Genomic DNA, 22,499 nt, shown 5'->3' on the forward strand with positions numbered 1-22,499 from the left:
AGTACTGAGGAAGATGTCCTCAACATCCCCCCCCCCCCGCCCTGCCCGGAATCCCAAGAGCCTGATCTGCTTTGGGAGCGGGGACCCTTCACAGACTTCCCCCCCCCCCACACCCGGGTATTAGGGGGCACAGCACGTGAGCACCATCCCCACCCCTTCCTCTCCTGTACGGCGGCCGATTCCCTGACCGCCGCGCGCTAGGGCGCAGCCAATGTCGGCGGCCCACATCTAGCCCCGCCCACTCCTCCGGTCGCTTCAAAGGCCGCCCGCCAATGGGCGCCCTCAGCGCCTCGAAGTGTAAAGAGCGGCGGCGGGGGCTGCGCGCTCAGTGTGGTCGCTGTCTCCGGTGCTTCTGCACGCGCGCGCGCCTCTCCTCCCCCCCTCTCCCCCCCACCTCCTCGTCCTTTTTCTCCTCTCGCTGCTCGTGGGCGGGGGAGCAGCAGGAGCCACCGGGGCTGATGGAAAAATCCAAAAATTTCCGCATCGACGCTCTGTTGGCCGCCGACCCGCCCAAGGCTCAGACTTCGCCGCTGGCGCTGGTCACCTCGCTGTCGTCGCCGTCGGGCAGCCCGCCCTCGGAGCACGCGGACTGCCCCTCCCCGCCGCGCCTCGGCGCCTGCGGGCTGCTGCCCAAGCCGGCTTTCCTGGGCGGGGGCGCTCAGCAGGCGGGGGCGGCCGGCACGCTCATGGGGCTCCATCCGCAGGGGGCGGCTCTCTACGGGCACCCGGTGTACAGCTACGCGGCGGCGGCTCTGGCGGCCGGGCAGCACCCGGCCCTCTCCTACTCGTACGCGGCTCACCTGCAGGGCGCGCACCCCGCCGACCCCATCAAGCTGAGCGCCGGCACCTTCCAGCTCGACCAGTGGCTCCGAGCGTCCACGGCCGGCATGATGCTTCCCAAAATGCCGGACTTTAACGGTAAGTTTAACGAAATGAACCATTTGGGGTTTTTTAACTAGGGCGTGAAATGAGAAATGGGTACCTTTTGGGGGCAACTGAGAATTCACGTAAATATTGGTTTGATGTTGTCTGTAGCGGGGCCCATAGAAATAAAACAGGTTTTGTAGCAGATGACATGCATTGACATTTAATAAAAAAGACCCCCATAATCTGGAAGCCATCCTGAAAAGCTTTTTATTAAAAACTAAAATCGGGGGGGGGGGGGGGGGGAGGAGAAAATTATTGTTTTATGCAGTGTTTATGTTCAATTAATTGGATTGCACTGTCAAAGTTTGGAAAATCAATAAATATTTTTTTAAAAACACAAAAAAAACCCCAAATCGTGTAATGTTTGTACTAGTATAGTCCTATGTACTGTATACAGTTACTAAAATTAATTACTCTGGAGTGTGTTTTCTTACCAAATACGAGTTAGTGACAGAGAAGGAAATTAGATATAGTCTAACAATTACAGGCATTTATATTTCTCTTATACCATCCATTACGGTATACTGAGCATTTCAAATGTTTCCAATTAAATTGATGCATAAGCGACTAATGTTGGGATATCAATTTATTTTCTTTCATAGCTTCCAAATGAGGAATACGTTTTCCTCGACTTGGCTTGAGTTGAAAATATATATCTCAGTTTTACAAAAGTGGCTATTTTTAAATATCAGCATCGGGAAGTTTTAGATGAATATGTACAGTAGTAATAATAATAATAACTTTATTCTTCTATACCGCCATAGTCAGATGACTTCTAGGCGGTTCACATCGAACCACCACCAGTCTGCTGTATATTGTCTACACCGATCTTAAATTGAAAGACTAAGTTTTATATACTTACAACTTTTGACCACTCCCTTTTTAACAGTTATTGAAAGGCTAAGCTTATTACACCGGTCCTACAGATTATGCCTGTATGGATATTACACGCGTCTGTAAAGTACGGATTTATTTCGTTTTCTTTGTCTTGATACAATTGGAGAAATCTGAAAATAACTTGTCTTAACAAATCTGAAGACCAAATGATAGTGAATACAATGTTCTTGTGTGCAAAATGTACACTAACTGGAAAACTGCCTTACCAAACCACAACATTCATGGATTCCACCCCCCCCCCCCATCAAATACATTCTCTTTAAAATACCCAGAATTTCAGGAAGGAAAAAGTAAATCTATCGATTCTTACCATGTCAACCAGAATAAACAGTCACGAGAACGGAGAAACCTCGCGGCAAAGTGAGAAAGTCTCCTGCGGAGAGCTGTGTGTGCACCGCACAGGGCTGGTTTTCATTCTGTCTTTTTAACATCTTTGCTCAAAAAGAAGTAGTAAACGCCATCCTTTTTTTTTTTTTTTTTTTACTTTTCAATCCTCCTTCCTTTAAAAAGAGTCAATTTTAGTCTGCCCCATAAATGCCAGTCAGTATGGCATGCTGCAATATAATGCAGACAACTGTGTGGATTGTATTGCCTTAACCTGCTCTGTCAAAAATCCACAAAGTCCCCTCCTTTTTTGGTGAGATCTATTTAAGGTAAAGTGACCGGAAAAGGCCAAATAATAAAGCTTAAAAATGAGAATGCTTGGATAGGTTACATGTGTTAAAGTTTATATGAGTAAATCAAAACCATACTATTAAAAAAAAACCTATACAACCTCCCACCGACCCTAACAAGTAACCAACCCTACACTCTTCCCTAATAGTATTCCTCAACTCTCCTCCCTTCCCCAACTTCTCCCCTCTGCCTCCTCTATTAAACCTTCCCTAAACTGTTACCCCCTGCATCTTCTATGTAAGCATCCCCTAAATTGTAACTTCCTAGAAAAGCCCAGCTATCTTATACTATAACCCGCTTAGAACTGTAAGCATCCTTTAAATTGTAACTTCCTGGAAATGTCCAGCTGTCTTATACTGTAATCTGCTTAGAACTGCAAGGTAAAGGCGGAATATAAGTCACTAATGTAATGTCATGTCTGGACTTTCACAACTGCGAGCTTCCTTTTGCAGTGGGTCTGGTAAAAAAGCTTCAAGCTGTCTGTTGCCAGTTGATTGCAATAAAAGCCATCCGAGGAAGAAGGGCTCCCTTCCAAAGCTAATCATAAAACTATATTAAGTTAGTCTAATAAAAATGTATTAATTTTTTCCCTTTATGTTTTTTTGCTTTATTATGACATATTACCTTGAAGAGTCGACTAACACGGCGACCGGACCGTGTCAAAAAATAAAACGTAAGATTACGTTTGAAAATCGTGTAGAAAGCGGCTGAAAGAAACCCCTGCTCTTACAGCTCTTAGGCTAGCGAACGAAGGGCTCCTTTTTAACAAAGGTGCGTTAGGGCCTTAACGCGCGGAATAGCGCTCGCTAAATTGCCCCGCGCGCTAGACCTTAACGCCGGCGTTGAGCTGGCGTTAGTTCTGGAAGCGTAGCGCGGGTTTAGCGCACGCTAAAACGCTGTGTGCGCTAAAGACGCTAGCGCACCTTAGTAAAAGGTGCCCCAAGTTTCATGTTGATTTTCTGTTTCTAACCGCGCTCCGAGTAATGGATTTACAATTTTTTTTAAACTGAAATTATAGAAGTCCAATTTCTGATCCTTTTTTTTTTTTTTAATAACAGTGTTAATAAAAATGTAAACAGATTTGGACTCGCTCTCTCCAAAAGGCAGCTGTTTCAGGGCAGATCTTCTAATGTGACATGCTCATCCGTGTGCCCTGAGAGTACTGGAGGTAGAGTGTTAAGTCCCAATGTGCCACTGAAGTCCATCTTTTTAATTAAAAGTTCTAATGTATGAGGAGGTTGGGAATTGGGCTGCCTCGTTGAACTAAATCAGGGGCGTGCACGTTAAATGAAGTTAATTTGCTCCTCCCTGGAGAGACTGAGATCATTTCATCGGGATTCCAGTTTCTATTTTATTGTCCGGCTGTTGGTTAGGCTCTTGGGAAATTAAAGAAATCTCACCCCAGTCATAAATTTTCCTGCTGAGGCAAAGTCGTGATATTGTGTAAATATAAACACGGCTGTCTGCCTTTGCGTGTCAGTGAGATAACACATCATCACAGTTTACCTGACTTTTACCGTATGAGCTTACTAAAGCGTCTTCCTAAAACGGTGGCTTGCGTAAACTGCAGGTTGACATTCAAGGTTTCTCCTTAACAAGACAGTTACAGTAAATACCCACACGAACTGCTCATCTTGGCATGCAAATGGCACGCTAGCAAAAGCATGCTCAATACAAAATGCACAGTATCTGAGAGGATCTCTGATGTAAAAAGCTCTTGTTTATTCCAATAAAGGGCATACACACAAACAAGATCTTTTTACATCAGTGATCCTCTGTGGAGTGGTCATTGTCCGTTCCCACTGTTTTTGTGTGATTTTCAACCCGTGGTGTTTTTTTTGTCCTGTTGGACTTTTGGTGTATGTCAGTACATACCTGAGTATAACATCTAAAAACTGTACACCGTATATAAATATAACAAAACGTGCATTTGTATTGTAACCTACTTGCATCCCATGTACTGTCTTTATTGTAAACCGTTTCTATCCCATGTACTGTCAAATGTATCTCTATTGTAAACCGCTTCGAACTTCACGGTATAGCGGTATATAAGAAATAATATATATTATTATTATTATATTCATATTTTCATATTATATTCATTATTTATATTATATTATATAATAATATTATTATTATTATTATATTCATGTAGCTTTTTAACAGTGAAGTACAATATAGAAATAAAAGTGTCAAAATACAGGGTCCTAATACTGATCCAGGGCAAGCAGAGGCTTCCCCCATAACTGGAAGAGCCATGACAGGCTTAATTACGCATTTTGGTGGGCAAATGTGTGTACCACATATAAATATGAGAGAATGAATGCAGAATGTTTGGGGTTTAGTAATTCATTTAATAAAGTGTGGAGCCCATTGACTGCATTTGTTACCTCGCAGTAATGGTCATCTATTTCTCCTTTTCTTAGATTTCCTTACACATCGTGGGTGGGGGGAGGGAAGTGTATTTTGAGGATTAGAATTACTTAATTATAATATTGTAGTCGCATAATATGTTTTATTGTATTAATAATTGGGAGGAGGGTGGGAGAAAATGATTGTTTTATGTATTACTTGTGTAATTAATAGTGTGTTTTATGCAGTATTTTATGTTCAATTAATTGTATTGCACTGTCAAAGTTTGAAAATCAATAAAGATTAAAAAAAAAAAGATTATTAAATAAATAAAAAATAACAGACTATGGACGTTTCCTCCCTGTAGTTTGATGTGGTGGTTAATGTAGGTAAAAACTTGACCATTTAATTGAAATGAATGTTACACAGATTACATTCTCTTTGGAAAACTACCGGTCCAACTATATTTTCATTGATTGTTACCTTAATTAGGTCTTAACAATTACACACCCTATGGCACTAGTACATGGCAAGCCCGAGTGGACCTTGCTCATCAGGAGGGGCAGAATTCATGAGGGTCAGTGCAGGGCTCTAGCAGTTTCTGTTAGAGCAGGGCCTGCCTGACCCAGGATTGGTTGGGGAAAACATTTTTATGAATGAGACAGGACTCCTCCTCCAATGGGAGCCTTCCTTTGAGTGCTTAGGGAGAGACTAGGGCCAGGGTTCTTTTTATGGTGGACTCCAGAGGTCAGAACTTTTCCTTCTGCTCCTCAGTCGCCCACCCAAAGTTCTAGTTGGAAATGTTATGATGAATTTTTTTGTAGTCTGCTGTTGCAGTGTACCCAACCAAGGGGGTATTTAAAGGAGGTCCTCTGAACAGGCCTCAGTTTTCACCTGTAGTGGAGGTTGGGTCCTTAAGCACACAGATTCAATTATGGAGGAGCTTGGGCCCTACTTGCTCTTGCTGTTATGACGGTGCAAATATTACCTGTTTGGTTCCCTTCATAGAATATTTGTATGTTAATTTACTAAATCTTTTTATTTTGCTAGGGTTTATTGATTTTGTACCTTGCCAATAAATGAAGCTTTAGCCCATTTTATACCATTGCTTATTATGATAAGTATAATTTTTTTTATTGAATATTTGGGCAAATTATTAGAGGGGGATGCTGGTCTCACATCCCCCATTATATTTGAATCTTGTGTTTAAATTTAATCTGGATACAATATGTGGCACTTTATCGATAATGTGTAAAATTAATCTTTCTTTTTAGTTCCAATATTTTAATTCAAAATTTTCACATAATGCAATCAAACTAAAATTGGAATTGAGTGGATGCCTTGGGAAATGAAATAAGATACCATTGCACCTCTCCGGTAGCCAGGGGGACTAGTGTTTTGTCAGCTGCTGAAGCTGGCACTTCTGTGCCTTGTTTTTGTGTTGCAGCCCAGCCACAGTCTGCCCTACTGGGCAAATGCCGTCGACCCCGTACTGCCTTCACCAGTCAACAGCTACTGGAATTGGAGCATCAGTTCAAGCTCAACAAGTACCTGTCTCGGCCCAAACGCTTCGAAGTAGCCACCTCCCTCATGCTGACTGAAACGCAGGTATGGTGAGGAGAGGCGAAACAAATGCCATTCTCTGCCTCTGGCAGCACAGGACACTAGTCTGTTTTTGCTGCTGTAGACAAATGGGGGAGGGGGGCGGCTTACCCTCTAGATATATTTCCCTTGCCAGGAGCCTAAAACAACCTCCTGATTCTTATACCATGATTTCTTGGTCGGGACTGGTGATAATAGCAATATAATCCGCCTATATTGCAGTTTGCCTCAGGACAAGGAAAACTATTCTAAATGTGCCTTTCTGATCTTCTGAATTCCTTCTCTCACACCCATATATTGGTTTTGTAAGACCAAATCTATATATTTAAAATGCCTTTCTTATATTACATTCTGTAATAATAGGTATGTGCCCTGACTTTGGTCAAAAGCAAAGAATGAGAGAGCCTGTCCTGTCCATTAGGGAAGAGTAGGGACCAGTGTTTAAATCATCCAGATTCGCTAAACTACCGACTGCAAAAAGGACAGAGCAGAAAATGTCAAAGCGGGAGAAATGTGTTGTGTGTCATACTTTACTACACACAAAAAAAAAAAAAATAAATCAAAATTATACGATGATTTGGTGCAATCTTAGGGGGGGCCAGGGTTGGCAGCGTCCTGGGGATATATTACTTGTCGCTGCTCCTCGACTGACAGCTGCTCGCTCTCTCTCTCTCGCCTCCGCAGGTCAAAATCTGGTTCCAGAATCGACGCATGAAGTGGAAAAGGAGCAAAAAGGCCAAAGAGCAGGCGGCGCAGGAAGCCGAGAAACACAAAGGTGGCCGGGGCGAGGACAAGTGCGAGGAGGCGGAGCCAGCTGCGCCACGGGGCGGCAGAGCGCGGGACTTAGGGGACAGCGAGGAGGAGCCGCGTGACCCGCAGCCGCAGGGAGGAGGCGGCTCGCGTTCGACCTACCACTCCTCCGACTGCTCGTCAGAGGAGGAGGAGGAGGAGACCAGCCACAACACGCGGAGCCGGAGCCAGCGCTGAGCCGTAAGAGGGGCGGAGCTCTGCAGGGCCACGCCACCTGTGTCTGGCTGGTCTCGTGCAGATCCCGCGCGCTACTCACAGCGCCGGCCTGGACGCCTCGCACGTGATTTCGGTCAGGGCGGCGAGGACAAGAGTTCCTCCCCCCCCCTCCATCTTGCACAATTCAATCGGACCAGTGCGGGGCTTGTTTATCCAGCTTATGACCAGTAAATATTTAATCCTTAAAGTGCAACAGGACTGAACTCTTTTGTTAGCGAGTTTTGTACATTTTGCTGTCCTCTTGAAACGTAGATGGAACTGGATTCAGAGGAAGTCTCAAGGTTATTTCAGTGTTAACGTTTTGGAATTTGAACATAAATTTGCAACAGTGTTTTTTTGTTTTTGCTAGCTATTGCTTGTATTATACAGTATATATCGGTAATTCTGTTTACATCATGAACAGTAAAACTGCTGCAAATGTCGACTGTATACTCTTTATTTTTGTATATTGTATTTATATTAAAAAAAAAAAAACCCAACACCTCTACTTATGCATGCTAAATTATTTAGCTTCTCATCGTCCACGATGGGGCTGTAAAATAAAAATGTTTTCTACATAATGTTCTCACGTTTAAGAAGAGTGTCTACACCGCCATCCAGTAAAGTCAATTTAATAAAAGAAAATAGCTACTGTATTTGCAACAAACTGTATAACTGTATTAAAAAAAAAAATGACTTGCAAACACATTAGCTTTAATTCATATATTAGTAAAGACGAATATATACTCAGAACCATAAATTTGGAAAGGTTTGCATTAGCAGACTGAAAAACAATTGGAACCACCTTGTAAACTGTCTGTTACTTTTCTTCTGAGGAAGAATTCTACGTTTCTAAACTAAATGCGCTGTATAATCAATTTTTGAAGGAAAAACAATTGTACATTCGATATAATAAAATGCCTATATGGAGAATGTGTCCTACACTGTAGCCTGTAGTTGTAAGTCTATTTTAAATGTAAAGCTATCGACATTATATTGTTTTTCTTTTTTGGCGTGTTTTGATATAGTTTTATAAGTAGAGTCGGGCTAACCTCTTGTTCAGTTGCACTCTTGGCTATATCTCTGATGTTTACATATAAGACACAGCCTCATTCTTGCAAAGTTTAATATCAAATAGTCTGAAAGTGAGGCTACGTGTATTATTTTTATTACAGCACGTTTCAATTTTTTTTCATATAGGTGGTAAAATACTTCTGAGATTCTAGTTTTGAGTGTCAGGAAACAAAAACCTTCTGTGGCCTGTATACCTCTGGTTTTATATCATGTAAAAAAAAAAAAAAATATATATATATATATATATATATATATTTTTTTTTTAACGTGGTGTCTATTGGGATTTGAGGCCACAACTTGGAAAGCGTAGCTGTATACAGGTCAATATCTAGAGAGCGAGAGTTCCAGCTACCCTGTCTTCTCTCGGTCACTGTCAGGTCCTTCTACTCTCCACCGCAGCCTTGTGTGACCCTGAAAATGGCTGGTAATGGTTCTGTCAGATCTGCGCAAATGTTCATCCGAGCAAACACCAGAACGAAATAAAAACTGCAAAAACATTTCACAGTAGAGCTGCAACGACTGTGGATGCGTAAACCTCTAACGCATCGCATCAATCACACAGCTGCTCAAGGATTAGGAGCATGTGTCTGCGTTCATAAAGGCGATCTGACACTCTGCTTCTACTACCGGCGATCAAAATTCCACTTGTGACTCTGCCAGAAACACCTTCAGGGGAGATCAACAGTTTCCATTAAGGTAACATGTACAAAGAGAACTTCCTGGTTTATGAAAGCTTATCATATGTAATTAATTACATGTTACATTCAAATTCAAATGACATTAGATGATGCTTTATTAATGTGTAATCTGAGCTGCAGCCTTCCCGCACCTGACTGACACCAGTTCAGATCTTTGCAAACCAAGCTTTGCTTTACCCATTCCTAAAATAAATCAGATGGTTTCTGATTGAGTGCTTATAATGTACAGTATAACATTTGGAAAACTACTTCCTATCGCTACTCTGCAATTAGATACAGCATTGCTTATCTAATTGTTAAGCGTTTCTTCCACTAGGCTATAAATAATGATCATTTATTTGCTCTCTCTTAAAATTTCATATAATTTCAAATCACTGAGATTTAAAGAGTTTGCTGGCTAATCTTTGGGTATTGTTACAGGAAGGGACCAGAGAGTTTTCGCTGAGCCAATTATTACACAAGACATCAGAACTTCGTACCATGTCACAGTGAATCAAAATTTAATTATTTATTTTAAACATTTATACTTTGTCCCACATATCCAAAAATCTATGCTGGTTAAAAACACACACATAAATATAATTGAACAGACAAAACCCTACAATTCTAATAATAATAATAATAATTTTATTCTTATATTTTGCCAAAGCCATAGTAGTTCAAGGCGGTTTACAACAAGAAGAGCTGGACAATCAGCGAAAATAATTACAATGAAGTTGTCGGATACATGTAGAGAGGGAGAAAGTCAGAATAATAGACACAGGTTACAAGTTAAAACTTTCTAAAAGATATTCAACCTTCAAAACACCCACAAAAAAACCCCTAGTTTAATAAACAAAACCTACATAAGAAAACTAATTTTTAAAAAAATAAATAAACAAACAGATAATACATTAATTTTGAAAAGCCTTCTGAAAATGAACCTTCAAACACTTAAGAAAAGATTTTTTAAAAAGAAGAAATTTTAGGATAGTATCTGGAAGGGCATGCCAAAACCCAAGAACAAATGGTTGCCTTAACTATATAGATTATAACCAAGGCACAGCCAACAATTGCTCAGAATAATAGCAGAAGTACATTATTTTCATTGGAATCTCTTAATAGCAGCTGAATTTCTCCCTAATAAATTTAATAATCAATTCATTCTTGTCACTGCTGCTCTTCCTGAAATCAGTTATATAAAATTTAAATATAAGATTCATCCTAACCAGCTCAATGCCACGTCTTGCAATTAATTGGTACTGTATCCTATTTTATATTACAGTCGTTAAAAGCCATACACCAGAGCCAGCCTAGAAGAAAAATTATTTCAGAAAGTCTTATTAAATCCCCATGAACTATCACTCAGTTCTTGCTTCTCCAAATATTATGCGCAGACACATCCTTTGGGTGCTTTAGGAACACAATTCTATTCCAGATGTTAAATTTCTGCGTTTTCATGCCCACCTTTCTAAGCCTTTTCAGAACGATTTTTTGCCGTGAAGCTAATATAGGTGTGTCGGGGGGGGGGGGGTAGTTTGTTGCTAAGAGGGTCATCCTTCCTATTACTACCTGCTCCATAGAAAACTGTTGGATAATGCAAAGATGACTTTGCCGCCCCCCTCCCCCTGCGAGAAATTACTCCCTCCCTACACTAGTGGAAGGCAAAGAGGAAAACGGAATCTTATACACATTCAGATGCAGTGAAAGCAATTTCCTCTTGCTCGCTGCAAGTTCTAGTGAAGTCAGCAAAGTATCTTCCTTGGAATCCTTTAATAGCAGCTGAATTTATCTCTCTAATAAATTTAATGATCAATTCATTCTTGTCACGGCAGCTCTTCCCGAAATCAATTATAGCAAATTTAAATATAATCACAGACTCATCCTAACCAGCCCGAGGCCACGTCTTGCAATTCATTTCCACTAATGAATTACTGCGGGCTTCTGATCTCTTTCGATTCTAATGTAATAGTTCACAGGTCCGCTTCTATGTAAATCTAACTTTTACCAACTAATATTTAGCAAAATTTAAGGATAATAGTCACAGAGCCAGGATCTGTATATACTTCGATGTGTACAGATGATTCAATTTTCAGAGGCTTCCTAGTGGAATTCTATGCACCAAAAAGCCCAATTATTTGTCCAGGGCCTTCTAAGAAAATCAGTGCTACAGCTAGATGATCTTTTAATTGTGTAACCAGCAGTCTTTTTCTCCTTTTTTGTAGTTTTTAGTTTCGCTTTTTTGGTGTTTGACAAAGCCAAATTAGATACTTTTTCTCTTCAACTGATTTTCCTCATATAGATGAATCTTATGGAAAAAAAGGGTTCCATTGTCTAATTATGGAGAGTGGCAGTTCCTATAATTCTTTGTGTCCTTGTTGTCAGGAGCCAAGAGCTGGATTGTTGCACTAACCTTTTGCGTTCATTTTATCTTATATGATGTAAAGCTGCCTCATTGTGCTTCTGATGTAAAATTGGCCCTAAAGTAGTTTAGTACCTCTGCTAGAATTTGCGGAATTCGTCAACAAACATCGCTGTCCTTATCTTCTCTTTCATCCCAGATGTCTGACCTCAGTAGACCTGAGCCCAGGTTTTTGTTTTTTTCTTTTCCACTCAATGAATGGAGAGAGAAATATGCTTTTTGGCAAAGAGTCACCCTTTCAAATACCGCCTGAATTTGGTAACCTTCATTGAAAATGGTGATTTTCAACTCCCCACCCTAAAAATGTAAAAAAAATAATCATATTAATTACATATTTCTGCCATCCCATTCCGCCAGTATTCACAGGTTGTAGTAGGTGGAATTTACAAAGTTTGTTCATGTCACCCTAGAAAGAAAAATCCTCTCCAGTTTTCTAAATGGAATAGTATGCGGAAGTTCCATTGTGAAAAGGAGGGATCTCGACTTAAAGAAACTGTAGACACACAGGAAGTCTGAAGCAGTTTGATTAAGGGTGGGAAAATGCATGCCACTAGGGACAGAGAAAGTGCAAGTACATAATATGTAAACCGCTTTGGTTTTACCACAGAAAGGTGGTATATGCAATACTTTTTTTTTTTTTTTTAATCTTTATTGATTTTTCAAACTTTGACTGCAATTCAATTAATTGAACATAAAATACTGCATAAAACGCACTATTAACTACACAAGTAATACATAAAACAATCATTTTCTCCCATCCTCCTCCCAATTATTAATACAATAAGACATATGATGTGATTACAATATTATAATTAAGTAATTTAAATCCTCAAAATACATGACATTTACTTTTAGGTAGGGTTACCAATGGTTCCAGAAAAAGGAGGATAGATTGAGACATCCGGGTTTTACTTCTCCCTCCGTATTCGCAGTTTCCATATCTGCGGTTTTGCTTATTTGCGATTTTTCGGCTGCTGATTCCGCCCCCCCCAAAAAAAAACCATCACTAAAGTTTTTTCCTTTTACTGTACAGTACCGATAAAAAGTTTATCACTTACCATTACTGTACTGTAACTCTGAAAATCACTGCTTTCATGCTTCCCAGTGTGCACTGAGAAAAAACATTGCTTCCCAGCATCCCTAGAGAGAAAGGCTTCTTCTCAGCATGCATGAAATTGCTGGTTGCCTGCCCTGAAATCACTGGTTGGCTGCCCAGAAATCGCTGCTTGCTTATTTCAAAAACCGTGAATAACAGTTGAAAAGTTATTCACAGTTTCAATAGTAAAAACGACGGCACTTTTCCAAAACTGGAAATAACATATTACATAACATTACATTAGAGATTTATATTACGCCATTGCCTTGCGGTTCAAGGCGGATTACAAAAGGATTACAAAAAACGTATTACATGAAGAAGATATCTGGTAATTTCTAGTGGAGATAAGGAGCAGATGTTGCTTTGGGGAATCGGGAAGGTATTGGGAAGTGGGAAGGAGCTAGCGTTATTAAGTCATTTGCAGGAATATTATAATAAAATGTTATTTGTGGTTTTTTCATATTTGCGCCTATTGGGTGCCCGCATCCACCGCGAATACGGAGGGAGAAGTGTACTTTCAATGGAAGTAAAACCTGGATGTTTCTTCATTCTGGAGCCATATTGTAACCCTACCTTTAGGAATCTGGGGTAGTTTAAATCTGAAATACTATTTGCCAATTGCGATTATCCAAAAGGCAAGAAAGCGTCAAATCGATATTTTCCCCTTATAATTAATTTTGTCATTTCGATGTACTTGGTGGGTTTTTTTTTAGGTGTGCGGTATATAAAGTAGCTGCACTGTGGCTTAACAGAGAAGTGCCCCCCCCCCCTAAGCCAAAGATCTAAAATTTCCCTCTGAGATTATCATTGCTCAGTTACAGAACCTCTACCCAACTTCTAAACGTTAAAAAAAGTATCTTACAAATCATGCGTGCGCGCTAAACCCACGCTACGCAGCTAGAACTAACACCAGCTCAATGCTGGCATTAGCATCTAGCGCGCGGGGCAATTTAGCCTATGCTAAGCGCGTGCTAAAACCACTATCGCAGCTTTGTAAACGGAGCCCATAGTAATAATTTAGTTCATCAATAAAATATGAAAATACATTTTAAAACGACACGTCCTTAATGTTTTAAGACAAGCTTGAAACCTGTTAATCAAAAGAAGGCATCATTTTTACATATATAAACACGCACACACGCACTTTTGCTTTTTCTGCTCTACCATTTCATGACCTTTCTACCACACCATTTTCCTGTTTACACTTCTGAAACAATTCAAATACTAAAAAATAAACTGCTTTCAATTATTAGAATTAATTTTCAGTGGTAAGAAATCTATTTCAGATATTCTTACTGCAAGTTCTGTTTCTTTTTCCTCTGGGATTCCTTTCCTCATCTCATCATTTTATTTTGAATCCTTCGGTCTCGTATTTCCTCTCAAGTTTCACGCTTGTTACCCTTCCTTCCTCTTTATGTCCTACTGTTTTATTTCATCTTTTCGTCTGCAGTTTTGCCATTCTTTTCTACCACTAAACTAATACCCGTGCTCACCACAGTACGGTGGGTCGCTGAAAAGTTCTCAGCCCAGCCATGAAGAGAAAGATGTGGAGCCATAAAACTTAAAAAAAAAAACAAAAAGGGAGACCCAATGATCCACAGTAAAAACAATCCAAAGATAAAAACAACAGACTGTGGATGTGGATGTTCTGAAAGATGATTTTTATTCGCTCTTCACAATAAAAATACAAATAAAAGTCTGAATAAGTAATACACATATGATTATCCTGACAAACCCTACACGGTCCATGTTTCGGCAAGACCACCTTCCTCAGGGGTCCGGATGATGTAGGGTGCAAAGATAAAAATATGAGCGCGCCACTCTGCTTGTTTCAAGCCATTTTCAGGTTTTATGCTCAAAGACACCTACATAAGTGTCAAGAAAAGTATGAAATAACTTGTAAGTTTCATGGCTCCACATCATTCTCTTCTTGGTTGGGCTGAGAACTTTTCAGCGGCCCCTCATATTGTGATGTCATAATGCCTCATTCCACCAATGCCTATGAGCCAGCCTCATCAGTGATGTCACAATGGCTTGGTTTCCCTATACTTGTGCCCAGTTACTAGATGCATTTGCCTCAGTGAAACAAAAATATCAAGAAAAGTGTGGAATAACTTGTAAGTTTCATGGCTCCATATCATTCTTGTTTGGGCTAAGAACTTTTCAGCGGCCCCATGTATTGTGATGTTATAATGCCTTATTCCATCAATGCCTGTGATCCAACCTCATTGGTGATGTCACAATGACTTGGTTTCCCTATATTTGTGCCCATTTGCTAGATACATTTGCCTTATTGGAACAAAGCATCAAAAGTGTGGAATAACTTGTAAGTTTCATGGCTGCATATTATTCTCTTCTTGTTTGGAACTTTTTAGCGGCCCCTGGTACATCCTAACCCGTCATTGATTCACACAGGCTTCCCAACTCCCTCCGCATGAAAGTAAACTGCATACTCTGTATCCAAATCTCACTTATTGTCACCCTCAATAAAATTAATCCCCCTCAGCATCTAAAAAAGGAAGATATTGGTATCCCAAGCTGAAAGGACATGGTATGATTTCACTATGTTCCTTACTACTGTATTCCACATAGGAGCCAGCTCAGGTGAGATTGCTGAGCACCCTGGATATTGAGCAGACTCCTTCATTGTATCCAGGAAGGGTCATTGATGTCGTATTTGATATAATTTAGAATGTAAACCGCTGTGGTCTGTAATATGGTAATGCGGTATAACAAATGATAATAAACATAATGTATTTTATTTATTCATTCATTCATTCAGCCCATCCTCCCAAAGGAGCCCAGAACGGTTATAAGAGTACATTCACAGTATAAACAGGACAAACTTTAGTGCAGTGGTCTCAAACTCAAACTAGAGAGTTGCACGAGGACAGAAATCCCACCCATCCCCGCCTGTCCCCGCAAGGATCCTCTCCGTCCCCACCCATCCCCGCAAGGAATTACCTCCATCCCCGCCTGTCCCCATAAAAAGCAGCAATTACTTCTGATAGGATCATCAATCCCACAGTTTCTTTTGTGTTTACGCTGCTGTTTTCCTTGTGGAATCTCTTTGGTGGAACCCTTTTTTTGTTTTCTATTCAGGTAATTAACTTATAAACCCCCTCTTTTACTAAGGCTGACGTGTCCATTATATTATATGGACGAACCCTGCTTCCAAAGCCTTCCATCCATGTGGGAGTCCCGTGGGCCAGAGGGGGCTCCTCGTGGGAGTCCCGTGGGTTGGGGGGGATTCCCGCAGGAACCCTGCAGGACCCACGGGATTCCCGCGATCCCCGTTCCCTTGCAGACCTCTAACTCAAACCCTTTGCAGGGTTTGTAGGTACTTGGAGGGCCTCAGAAAAAAAAAATAGTTAATGTCTTATTAAAGAAATGACAATTTTGCACGAGGTAAAAACTCTTTATAGTTTATAAATCTTTCCTTTTGGCTAAGTCTTAATAATAATATTGTCATTTATAGCTAAATTTAATTTAATTTAATTCTTATATACTGCTAATAACCGTGAGGTTTCTAAGCGGTTTACAAAAATGATGCATTAAAGATACAATAAATAAAAATAAATAAGATAGGTACTTGGAAATTCCCTAACTGTCCCAAAGGCTCACAATCTAACTAAAGTACCTAAAGAAACAATTTATGAAAAGTAAAGATAAAAATATAAAGACAAAGGTAGAGATAGAGATAGAAATGAATATTCCAACAAGATGGCGGCCAGTTAGGTCATCTTCTGTGCTGTCTCCCTTGTCCTGCTTTTGTTTTTGTTTTATTTTGCCTTTGTTGATTTTTCTTTTAAATTTCTTTTTTGTTGTTTTTTTGTTCTGTCTCTGCTGTTTTCATTTGGGACTTCCAGTTTCGTTGGTGTTTGCTTCTTTTGAGCTCACCTACCAATTTCCAGTTTGACAGTTGATAGTTGCACCGATCTGGCAGCTGAGGGAGCCGTTGCCTGATGCCTGAATGGTTCTATGGTGGCGGTTAAGAGTTGAAGAATTGGGTCCTGTTTTTTTCGTGGTGGATGGAAGAGTTCTGGCTTTCGGCTCCTTGTGTTCATGTCCAGCCACTAGCGGAGAGGAGTGTGGGAGACATAAGATCAAGAAACTGTTTCATTTTACGTTTGCGATTATGATAAACATATTGAGGGCCTCAAAATAGTACCTGGCGGGCTGCATGTGGTCCCCGGGCCGCGAGTTTGAGACCACTTGTTTAGTGGGAAATACAGGCTTGGTGGACATAGGGGGGTCTAAATTTCAGCATTTTCAGTATAGACATAGCATAACATGGAGGTAAAATAGCTTTTGCTTTGCAGGTGTGTGCATCGTTAAAGTATGACTATTTTTGATCTGGTGGGTATCACAGATAAGTTTTACTGGGAATTAGGTTGGTTTTAGCATATAGTACAATTTGATTTTGTTTGGAGTGATTTGTAAGTTTGGTAGTAGTCAAGTTATGCTTGTGGTGGCAAATGAGTTTCAATGAGAGTCCGTTTGGTGTATTAGGCGGTGCCTTTGAGATCCATCAGTCAGGGGTGCAGACGCAGGTCATTAAGGAGCTGGGTTTATAATCGTTTGAAAATTTTAGCGCCTCTGCTCGGTTGAAGCTTATTTTCCATACTATGGCCTCAGAGTAGTTACATAAGGCTTTGTCTGTCTTCTAACCCAGTGTTCTTCATCCACCGGTCCATGGACCGGTGCCGGTCCACAGAAATTTCCTGCCGGTCCACAGGGCTGGCATGTGCATCAGGCCCAAAACTGTGTTCTTCAACTGCCAGTCCGTGGTGCGATCGATGCGCTGTTAATAAGATTATATTGTGTGTGTATATGAAAAATGAATAGAAAAAACAGTGTTACAATTAGGACTATGGGGGCAGAGTCTGGGGTGGAGATTGGGTAGAGATGGGCAGGGTCTGGCCCACGACTTAGCCCAGTGTTCTTCAACCGCCGATCTGCGGACCAATACCGGTCTACAAAATAATTATTTTATTTCTGCCGGTCCATAGGTGTAAAAAGGTTAAAGAATACTGTTCTAACCGGCGCCTCAAAAGACAAATTCATAACTGCTAAGTGATTCTCAGATAGGAAGCAAGAATCAAGAAGATTCAAAAGCCCTAATGTAAACCAGGCTCAGTAACCTGGTTAGGCTACCAGAGGGAAAAAAAAACCCCAACACAAAACAAAACACCAAAAAAACACTGGAGTAGGATTATTCAGGTTTGCTGCATAGACATTTTCCGACACCCCCTTGTGGTCAGGGGCCAGAATAGTCCTGCAGTAAAAGAAAATAACCTTATTACAAGGAATTACGAGCCCTGGAAGGAATCTCCCTTGCCTGCTCTTAAATCCTATATTAGACTCCTTACCAAAGTAACGATACCTAGAAAGCAGAAATGTTACACATTTAAGCACGATTGTCTCCCCTTTGAAACCTTGCAACAGTTAATTGTCTAAAATACTGCGCAGTAGGAAAAAATAAACTCGCAGTACGACATTTGTGCAGGTTGAAACAAAGCTACCAAATCTCCAGCTTTTCCTACACTGAACTCTGTACATCGTCAGGGACAGAAAGTTAGTTAAAGCGGGGCGAGTCACTGTCAGAGCAAGCGTGGAGTGATTGCTTAGTCGGAGCTCTGGATTAAGGAGTATCAATTATTGCTTGGGGGTCTAATTGAACCAAGTGCCGGGTTTACCCAGCTGTGAAGGAACAAAGGCGGTGAGCCGCGTTATCTCTTCTGCAGCCCGAGCCCAGCTGAGAGCTGAAACCTGCCTTTATGTCCCAGAGTCAACATGGGCGAAAAAAACAAACCACAAGGCCTACTGTGTAATTCACCTGGGCCAGAGGTTACCAGGTCAGCCAAAGGACTGGGCTGGAGAGTGGGAAAGTAACTACGCTACACAGAGGTCAGGGGAGAGGTCACCTTATTAACGCCAATTGCACTAAGAAAGTTGCATAGCCAGTGATGGGCTCGATGCTTATTCTGGGAGAATGCATGATGCCAGCTTTCATTCAAGGAAGGGCAAAACCGCAGCCATATCCAAATTTACTTTAGAATGTTTGCTTCCTTCACCTTTAGCTGCCTTTACCTGTACACACAATACAAGGTTCTTTCATTCCCATACTTGAAAGGAATCCTTCTGCAAACTCTGTTGAAACAAATCTATACACCCAGTCTTGGCAGGACTCAGCTAGTAGAGGGGGAAGAGGTTGCTAAAATGGGACATGAAATACTGTAGTTATTCTAGAGAGCATGAAGTTGTTGGGTTTTTGGTTTTTTTAAGGAGACACCCCATAACCTATGACGGTGTCTCTCCCATAGCTGAAAGTAGGAACCATGTGAGATCATAATGAGACATTTGCATTCTGAACATATTTAAAATGAACAAGTGTGTGATCTTTTAGAGCAGGGGTCTCAAAGTCCCTCCTCGAGGGCCGCAATCCAGTCGGGTTTTCAGGATTTCCCCAATGAATATGCACGAGATCTATTTGCATGCACTGCTTTCATTGTATGTTAATAGATCTCGTGCATATTCATTGGGGAAATCCTGAAAACCCGACTGGATTGCGGCCCTTGAGGAGGGACTTTGACACCCCTGTATAAGAGTTTTGGGTTTTTTTTTTACATTTGTTAATAGCATGAAACAGAAGAAAAATGATGTATTCTGGTTGAGGAGAGCAGTGCCTAACTCTGCAAACGTCAGACAGGAAGGAAGCACCTCTGCTTATCATTAGCAGGGAAGTTTCTGAAACAGGGTTTGATACCAGGATATGTAAGCAAGGTGTACTGTATATGTTCTTATTTAGCTTTGATTTAGTATGTATTGAGCTAATAAAAAACTAATATGTTCCTTAAAGCAAATTTAGCAATTTGATGATCAAATCCCGCTGTCCCTTCTAGTGTTCTGGGGCAAGTCACAACTCTCCATTGCTTCACGTATAAACTTATATTGTGAGCCACACAGAACACACCTTTGCCCGGTAGGGAATATGTGATCACAAACTAACACCCCCCACCTTTTTACAAAACCATAATGCGTTGTTTTTTTTTTAGCACTGGCTACGATGCTAACAACTCTGAGGCTCATAGAATTCCTATGAGCATCAGAGCTTTTACTGCTGTGGCCGGTGCTACAAAACATGCTATGGTTTTGTTAAAAAAAAAAACCAGGGGGGAGGGAAAATAAAAATATGTAGACAAAATTTAAACAGAACCACCAAGAAGTTGGACTCTGCATATAATGCAACACAACAGAATCAGTGATGCGTGTCCCCCAATATTGTGCAAAATATAAAGATAACAGATGTTAATTTGAAAAAAAAGAGAGAAATAGCAATCATCACTTTACAAATTAACAAATAACCCCCCTCCCCCATTTTATGAAATTGCATTAGGGTTTTTTTTTTAATTGCAGGCCATGACAGTAAAAGCTCCAAAGCTCATATGAATTCTGAGCATCAAAGCTTTTACCTCTGCAGTCAGTGACAAAAAAATCCTAATGTGGCTTCATAAACCCCCCTTTTTTTTTAGCACCTATCTTGGGAGCTGTGCTCCAGAAGAACTTTATAAAGTCAAGAAAAGACCCCTTTAATGGGGAAAGTTCTGAAATATTTCTCCAAATCTGGTACAGTAAGATTGCTGTATATCATTTTCACATAAAGTTTCTCAATTGTGTCTAAAGTGATCTATAGCCTAAGCTTGTCCAATCTTTTTCTATCAGGATCCACATTTTAAATTTTGTAACTTTTGGAGAGCTAAAACATGCATCATATAGAAGTAAAATACAACAGTGCATATTCCCCATCCCAGTCAACACCAAGTCTCACTCACCTGCCCCCCCCCCCAAATCTTTACCCAGTTTTGCTTGCTCTCTCTCATGTATTACCCCCCAAGTTTTCACCTAGTTTCTTTCCTCTCATCTGGCTTCAGCTGCCAAAGGAACACTGAGATTCTTGCTTCCATATTGCAACATGGCTCCCCCGCAAGACTGAGCTATGTGGTGCTAGATGTTCAGGCTGGTCTCTGGCACCATATGGTTCAAGCTAAGAGAGAGCTGAGTTAAAGAAGGAATACAGGAATTTCATAGGACTTGCCATGCTTTTCAGGGCCAGAAAAAAAAAACACTCAGTGGGCTGGATTTTGACCTGTAGGCCATAGCTTGGACAAACCTGCTCTAGCCTGATGGCCGTATTCCTTCCTCACCTTCCCTTCACTCCCCAGTTACCCTGTTATCAGACTTTTGCCTACCCAGGGGAAGATTCTCAAAACTTAACGGTAAAATCTGACGGGCTGCTACCAAGGTTGCTATTGTAATGATTTCAAAAAGGCGAGTCATTCTTAAAAGACCCATGAGGTTCATGGATGTTCACTAAATTTATTTGAGATGAGTCGCTGGTAGTAGCGATCAGGACATGCATAGAATACACCCCCATATTAAAAAAAGACAAAGACCAGCAGGAGAGATGCCCACTCTCTCCCACTGCACTTGCACAATCTCTGGACATCCACCCCTGGCAGCGGGATACCCACCCCCTCCCTCCGCACAACCCCCTTAAATTTGGCAACTAAAATTTAATGCTTAGAAATGCAAGGTCATGCATTTGGGCTGCAAAAACCCAAGGAATAGTACAGTTTAGGGGGTGAAGAACTTATATGCATGACAGAACGGGACTTGGGTGTGATTGTATGTGATGATCTTAAGGTGGTCAAACAGGTTGAAAATGTGACGGCAAAAGCTAGAAGGATGCTAGGTTGCATAGGGAGAGGTATGGCCAGTAGGAAAAAGGAGGTATTGATGCCCCTGTATAAGACTTAAGTGAGATCTCATTTAGAATATTGTGTACAATTCTGGAGGCCACACCTTCAAAAAGATATAAAAAGGTTGGAGTCAGTCCAGAGGAAGGCTACTAAAATGGTATGTGGTCTTCATCATAAGGTGTATGGGAACAGACTTAAAGATCTCAATCTGTATACTTTGGAGGAAAGACGGGAGAGGGGAGATATGATAGAGATGTTTAAATACATATGCAACATAAATGCGCATAAGTTGAGTCTCTTTCATTTGAAAGAAAACTCTGCAATGAGAGGGCATAGGATGAAGTTAAGAGGTGATAGGCTCCAGCGTAATCTAAGGAAATACTTTTTTACAGAAAGGGTGGTAGATGCGTGGAACAGTCTCCCAGAAGAGGTGGTGGAGACAGAGACTGTGTCTGAATTCAAGAGGGCCTGGGGTAGGTATGTGGGATCTCTCAGAGAGAGAAAGAGATAATGGTTACTGTGGATGGGCAGACTGGATGGGTCATTTGGCCTTTACCTGCCATCATGTTTCTATGTGTGTATCCCCTTGCTTCCAACATAGTAATACTTAATTCATTTTCTATCCCTTTCTCCCTGAGATCAGAACAGGTTACAGGTTAACATAACATAAGATACAATTAATGGGTTACAATTTGCCATAGGTACAGTACAAGTTTTTATCTTAATTTGACACATTAAACTAGGGATCTAATACCAATATATATAATATACCATTTACAGGTTACAATTTGCCATAGTTACAGTACAGGTAACATAATAAATGATGGCAGATAAAGACCCCACATGGTCCATTCCAGCTGCCCAACAACACACTAAAACAGGGCCATTGGCAATTCACCACTACACTACACAGAGTCAGGAATACATGATGCAGCACCATACCACCATGCCCAAGGCCTGAAGAATGTCTTTATTATTATGGCTGTAGCATAGTCACATTTAATTACCAA

The 22,499-nt window shown here is 40.9% G+C and overlaps 1 protein-coding gene across 1 annotated transcript; it reads left to right on the forward strand.

Annotated features, from left to right (window-relative positions):
• Positions 1–297: 297 nt before the first annotated feature.
• MNX1 (motor neuron and pancreas homeobox 1) lies at positions 298–8,388 on the forward strand. The gene is made up of 3 exons (XM_033934275.1): positions 298–918; positions 6,299–6,459; positions 7,138–8,388. The coding sequence occupies exons 1-3, from the start codon at positions 459–461 to the stop codon at positions 7,438–7,440; spliced, it is 924 nt and encodes a 307-aa protein (XP_033790166.1). The 5' UTR covers positions 298–458; the 3' UTR covers positions 7,441–8,388.
• Positions 8,389–22,499: the final 14,111 nt, after the last annotated feature.

Source organism: Geotrypetes seraphini, chromosome 2 (assembly GCF_902459505.1).
Source record: "Geotrypetes seraphini chromosome 2, aGeoSer1.1, whole genome shotgun sequence".
Classification (NCBI taxonomy): domain Eukaryota; kingdom Metazoa; phylum Chordata; class Amphibia; order Gymnophiona; family Dermophiidae; genus Geotrypetes; species Geotrypetes seraphini.